Below are 7,049 nucleotides of genomic sequence, written 5' to 3'. Positions count from 1 at the left end.
GGGATGAAGACCATCTCTTTTCAACAGGTCAGGTCTTCCCCAAAAACTCGTCCAATTGTCTATATAAGTAAATATATTTAGATAATCCAGTTATTATTTATTCAGGTTATTGCATTTGAAAGAGTGCCACCAAAAGTCACTTATAAATATTCCATTAGAATAATCAAATGAATTCCAATAATAAAACAAAAGGTTCTTCCAATGAAATGTTATACAAAGAAATCTACAGAAAAACACACAATGTATAATGAAAGTCTTGTTTTTAATGTGTAGGTCAAATTCATTACACACATGAATGAACACTTTCAATTTCATCTGGGTTTTCAAACCATTTAATGGATGCTCTCAGCTTCAAAGACGCTAACCTGAGTCTTAAATGCATTTTGAGCCTAAAATGAATTTTAAATGGGACATTAACTCCAAAATTTGGTCTGGTCTAGAAGCTGATCATAAGAGGTATTGTTTTGCTCAAAGCTTTAGGCCACAAAACATATTGAGCAACATGCGAATTACATAATTTTTACATATCTCAAAGGGGGAAAATATTACTGAATCAATAATAGTGCAGATAGCAGAGAATCATGCAAACTATTTACAGTTTATGGGCTCAATCACAAGACAAAATATCTGCACAAATACTATAAATACAACTGAATACTGTATATTTAACACTGATGCAATATATATAAAAGGTTGCATAAATAGATTTGACAATCAAGAAAGAAATTCGAGTCAGTTTTTTCAAGTATATGCGGTATATAGTACTTATAGAAATTGTTCAGCACAAGACAAAATATCTGCACAAATACTATAAATACAACTGAATACTGTATATTTAACACTGATGCAATATATATAAAAGGTTGCATAAATAGATTTGACAATCAAGAAAGAAATTCGAGTCTTTGAAATTCGAGTTTCCAAGTATATGCGGTATATAGTACTTATAGAAATTGTTCAGGTTCCTTTCACCCATAAACATCTGAAGTGGGTGAGAAGACGCATAAAACACTATAGGACAAAATACATACAACAGAAAACATTTTAATTGTGTTCATTATTGGTTACCCTGAACCAGGATCTGCAGTGGAGATGTGGTGCATTCAAGTAATTTGGAATTACCTTAATTATAAGTTCACAGGTATTAAAAATCACTCACATCTTTGTTAAACTCGTAATTTCTCAAGTTGCTCTGAATATTACCAATAAATATGGTTAATATTCAGACATCAATGCAGCATCAATCAGTCCTCAACCTTCTGCGCAACTCTACAAAACGTCCAATGATGTTCTACTGTATTCTCATTGGCGCGTTCACTCATGTGATGCACCCGTGTGTTGCGAATCGTGAAGCCTTGCTTGGAGATGTACTCTACCAGATGCACCCGAAGGGAAACCTCTTGGTGGTAGTCACATGGTCCAAAGGTAAAGGACATTTGAAAGTCTCTGGTGTCCATCATGTGTTTATTCCATCTGGTGAAGTTGTTGGAGATGTCTTCGAGTAATGCATGAACTTTGGTGGTGACGGTGAGTTGGGTGATAATGACTGCCACCGGGTTTGAGTACTTGGACAGCTTACGAGTACTTGAAAGTTCTACCACTTGCTCAAAAGTGTCCAGTGGATAAAGGGGTTTGGTGTCTCCTAAACACTGGATCAGGGGCTCTATCTGATAGAAGTCTGCTTCCTTCCGAAGGAGCTCTGTTTCTTTGAAGTCACATGGTAGCGTCAGTTTCGAGGTTCGTAAAAAATTTAAGATGTAACGGAATAGAGGACCATCTCGATCTATAAAATAGTTGCCCTGGGCGTCTCGTGTAGTGGGAAAATCACCACGAAACATGGCGCCCAACATAGAGTCTGGATAACGCTGGAGGGTGGAGAGTGACGTGGTGTACAAATGGCCGCCAACGTTTAGGGTAACCGTATCCATCATCTACAACAAAGAAGAACATAAACATAACATTTTGGTCCTGCTGAGAATGTCAAGAAGGTACTTGTACTAATACAACAAACACTCAACCATTTCCTGCTATGAAGACCATTTTAGACCAAGATGAATTGCCATGCAGGTCCATTGATATGGTGCTGTTCTAGTTGGTGAACCATCAAACCCATGCTGCTCTCCAGAGAACTTCAACCGGCTTGGTTTTTCTAGTAAACTGGTTTACCAAAGAAGACTTGCTTGGGTCCATCCTTGAAAACAACATTTGCTGCTTTCAGCAGCATTGGCAATACCCTTAGGAACATTGTTTTCTATGGGAAACTGAGCTTCAGGAAGTATGGATTGTATGGTTTAAACCCCCACATGAAATGTTTTCAAATTCAACCCTGTTCTTCATAAAATCTTGGTCTCACACAAAATGGACCACTGGGATAAGACAAAATGGCCAACCCTCCAGGCATTTTAATTTCCTTTTTGAGTCATTGGGGGTCCTGTTCTTAAGGTGGCAAGCATCTATTTAGTAATGCCCTAGAAACTACCCAGAACACCCTAGCAACTGCCTAACAACAGTTTAGCATCCAGCCTGACCAATATTTAGGGAAACTGTATCCATCATGTACAACCAAGAAGAACATAAATAGTTGATGTTCAAAGCATTAAAGATGCATTTTGTACCTGCTGAGAATGTCAAGATGGTACGGATATGAAAGACCAGTTTTAGACCAACAAAAATCTCCATGTAGATCTATTCATTTGGTGCTGTTCTAGTTGATGGACCATCAAAACCAAGCTGTTCCCAGCAAAACCAGCTTGGTTTTTCTAGCAAAGCTGGTTGACAACAGAAACCTTGACAACAACATTTGCTGCTTTGGCAATACCTTAAGGAATACTGGTTTCTATGGAAATTCTAGTATGGTAAACTGAGCATCACACCAGTAGTATGGTAAACACCACATGAGATGTTTTTGAATTCAACCACAAAAGCTTGCTCTCAGACAAAATGGACCACTTAAAGGTGCAGTATGTAATATTGACAGCAAGCGGTTGAAATAGTTACTACAGTCCAAATTCAAAATATTGTCTAGAGTTGTTTCTCCCACCCCCTCAGACTCGACACTCACATGGGGTTGTCAAATTGAGGACACGGAACAGGAATGAGCCCAACTGACAATGGAAGGCGACAAGCCTCACACAGTAAGCTGATGAGATGATTTATCTGCGTTTTAACATGCCTCTGATCATAGGGATTTTTCGATGGATGCCGAGGCTTTTTAGGTCAGGTAGAATCTGTGACCCAGTTTGTTTGCTGGCTTCCATGGCTGCAGTACACTGTGTTTTCCGCCAATTGGCAACCTGGGGTACTGAGATACTATTGGGTAAATTGACAGTGGACAGAATCACACTGACTAAGTCTACGTTTACACTAGTGCATTTTCATTTTAAAACGCATAACCTTTGCTACGGTTACGCCTGTCGTTTACACTACCCCAGCGTTTTTGACCGTCGAAAATGGAGACTTTAGAAAATGCTGCAAACCCCATTTTAGTTTGAGAACTCCGGGGTTTCGTTTCAGTGTAAACGGACCAAAACAGAGACTTTTGAAAAATGATGGCATGGCTGCCCACATTCACTCTGCATATCCTTGTCGACCGTGTAAACAATAACATCATGCTCATTGTTGTACCTGCATGAATGGTCATGTGACATTAGGGCTGGGACAATAAATCGATGCATCGCGATTTTTGTGGATCGATTCTGAGATTTTCGGAATGCATCGGGATTCTCTCTCAAATCGATTTTGAGCTTAGTTTTTAACAGCAGATGGCGCTCTAGGCTAGTTTTTAACCGCACACTCAAATGCTCAGGAAGAAGAGTGCTTGTGTGTTCGGCTGAGTAATGTAAGTGGTTAAATGTACTTGCACATCGACTTTTAAGCTTTTATGATGCGAGATTAATGTAAACATAGCCCACTGTGAACATCCTTGTAATTCGCTTCAACCTTTTCGAACTTTATGAATGATTATTTTAGGTTCAAATGGTGCGTGTGCAAGGAACTGGAAGCAAGCAGAATACGGCTATTTCTAAAGCACGCAGTGCCACCTGCTGTTAAAAACTAAGCTCAGAATCGATTCAAGAGAGAATCGCAATGCCTTCGGAAAATCTCAGAATCGATGCAGAATCATTTCTCGATTCGCGATACATCGATTTATTGTCCCAGCCCTATGTGACATGTGTTTTCGGTTGTGTAGTGTGGACGGAAAATGTTTCTGTAATGCAGTGAAAACACAAGTGTAGATGAGGATCGTTTTCATTTTAAAACGCACTAGTGTAAACAGACATTCCGACACAAAACGCACATTTTAAAGTAGAATAACTGGCTATAGCATTGTTTTTCGGAGAAACAAGTATGTGAACTTAGCAGGTTTCCTATTTATCTGCAAATGTATTATGGTATTTTTATGCTTTAGTACATTCAAAAAATTACATACAGCACCTTTAAAGGGGGTCGCACACCGGATGAGAAGCACAGCACTGGGCCACGTATAGAACAATAGGTATCACACCGGACGCGTCCAAAACAGTTAATCTAATCACCAAACAGGCAAAAGCTCACTTCAAGAGTGAACAAAATTGCGTCAATGAGTTTGAAGTATGGTGTTTGCCAAAACAGAGCAAACAGAAACAGAAAGCGCATTCTATGTTATAACAGCTCTCTGGCCACGTTCACACAGCAGCAGAATACGGTTGTCAGTCCTATATTTGAGTCCTTAATATGGTTATGTTCACACACAGTATGGTTATTTACGGGCGTGACAACCGCATTCTGTAACTGAACTCACACCTGTAAATTTTCAGGACTCACAACCGCATTCTCGGAAAACCCACACTGTGAACGGAACAGGACTGGACAACTAGTTGTCTGTCACGTCATACAGTGAAAGAGAGAGCCGCTCTGCTGCACAAACCCGTGTTTACCATGAGTTGCGTGTTTTCATGTGTGGTTTCAGTAACTTACAGTGACGGAGAAATGAGCTGTGTGTCATCTGAAAGTTTTAGATCCGTCTCCACCGGAGCCGCTCCCGTCAGTTTTGTGCATATGCTCCGCTCTCCACCCAAAATATAAAATCTGCTGTCGGTTAATGAAGGTTTGACAGATGAACTTGCGGCTCAATTGGACTCTTGTCGTGTCAGAAAGTGATAAGAATTTCAGTTTTATGGACATCGCCATCTTTTATTTTACTTTGGTCACTGTTGCTATTGTTACTGGTAAGGAATACGGGCTTGACTCCCCTTGCACGTTCATAGAGACGGTATTCAAGACGCTACTGTAAGTTGTTGTGTGAACGGGACATTTCGAGACTCACACCTCTAAATGCGGTTGTCAATCCCAAAAACTGACAGTGTGAACGTAGCCTCTATATAAAGTGTACAGACTTTATTCAAGCCACAGAAAGACAAACGTTTTGCTGAAAAATGCACAATTCACAATCTTACAGCATAAGAAGAAGACATTATGTACATTAACAATCATTCTGGACAAATATAATGTGATTTTATGGAAAATTATGTAAGTGGCGTTCTGTGGCGCAGCAGGATTTTGAACAATGTCCTGAGTCGTAGCTGGCCACTGCAGACGGACGCTGAATGGCTCCGCCAATGTGCGTACACTCATAAAAAACAATGTGTTTGAATTGTAAATTCAAAGCAACGGGGCGCTGCGCTTCTCGTCCGATGTGTGACCCCCTTAAGACAAAATGGCTGGCCTTTCAAGCCGGTTTCATTTCCTCTTTGAGATATTGGAGGTCCTGTTTTTTTAAATGGTAAGCAACTGTTTAGAAACACCTTAGCAACTACCTAGAACACCCTAGCAACTTTAACAATGTCTTGAAAACTACCAACAACCTAGAAACCACATAAAACAGTCTAGCTCCTGCATAGAAAGCATCCAAACTGTATATTAGCATTGGAATACGGATTCCCAAACTGATAATTTAAAAAAGGCAAAAAAACTATCAATAAACAAACAAACAAATAAATAAAATTGTTTGTTCTAAATATTTTATTTGTTTGTTTTTGTAAACAAATATTTGTTTGTTTTGGTTAATGTGAACATTAACCAACATTAGATATCCACGAACAAGCAAATGTGTTGTTAAATCAAAATAAAATACATCACAAAATTATTGATGATAATCAAAGATGGTGTAGCACGCGCAAAACAAATGCGTAATCAACAGTCTATCGCATAATATGAATAAAAACCGATTACTTATATTACCTCGTTGCAAATACGTTTTCTTAGGAATCTTAATCTCTCCTCCTCGTCCGATGGACTTCAGTTGTTTCCTCTTGTCCAAAGCATCAGCAATACGGAGGACAGGGGTTTAAACACGGAGAGTTTGCTTTCCTCGGGGGGCTTTCATGATTTTTCCGAAATTGAAGAGCAATTTGAAAGCCTTATATTTTAAAGAGAATCGGTTGCTTGAGTAAAGGCTGTAAAATAGCTGCGATGTGGATTCACAGAGCAGGACAGATGAGGGACATCAGTGTGGGATGAGCGGAAATGACACACCCACGAAACAAGCCCCGCCCATTATGCAAATCACCGCCCTGTCTGCCTTTGTAACGTTTATCCAAATCACTTAAATCAGCAGAATTTATACTATGATCCTGACAAGTGTAATGTACTATATGAGGATTTATTTTGTCAGATTTCAAACAGAAAACAAACAGATTTCAAAATGTTCTCTTTTTGTTAAAAATGTCTCTTTTTTTTTTACATCTTTATAATTTATTTCTACTTTTTGCCTTTGTAGAATACTTTTATTGTAATATTTTATATTCTGAAAAATCTATCCTGGTTACACTTTTAAGCTCTAAATTATATTTGAGTAAAATAAACATAAAACATTACATTTCCTCACCAGCCAGTGCCGTTAAGCACACAAATAACAACTATACCTCAACTGTGTCATAATTTCCACCATAAACACTGATTTCATATAAAACTGAAATCTAGGGGTCAGGGGCGTAGATTACGCGGGGGACGTGTCCCCCCCCCACTTTTAATATCACGTAAATTCGTCCCCCGCACTTTTTCGGGCAAGT

At 39.0% G+C, this 7,049-nt stretch overlaps 1 protein-coding gene across 1 annotated transcript; it reads right to left on the bottom strand.

Annotated features, from left to right (window-relative positions):
• Positions 1 to 923: 923 nt before the first annotated feature.
• LOC107721009 (BTB/POZ domain-containing protein KCTD6-like) lies at positions 924 to 1,931 on the bottom strand. The gene has a single exon (XM_016528863.1). The coding sequence runs from the start codon at positions 1,929 to 1,931 to the stop codon at positions 1,245 to 1,247; it is 687 nt and encodes a 228-aa protein (XP_016384349.1). The 3' UTR covers positions 924 to 1,244.
• Positions 1,932 to 7,049: the final 5,118 nt, after the last annotated feature.

Source organism: Sinocyclocheilus rhinocerous, unplaced genomic scaffold, assembly GCF_001515625.1.
Source record: "Sinocyclocheilus rhinocerous isolate Xijiao unplaced genomic scaffold, SAMN03320098_v1.1 scaffold1623, whole genome shotgun sequence".
NCBI lineage: Eukaryota > Metazoa > Chordata > Actinopteri > Cypriniformes > Cyprinidae > Sinocyclocheilus > Sinocyclocheilus rhinocerous.
This window is presented reverse-complemented; position numbering and strand designations above follow the sequence as displayed.

Coding starts and splice junctions, on each gene's coding strand:
- LOC107721009 (XM_016528863.1), bottom strand. CDS start 1,931: ATGATGGATACGGTTACCCTAAACGTTGGCGGCCATTTGTACACCACG.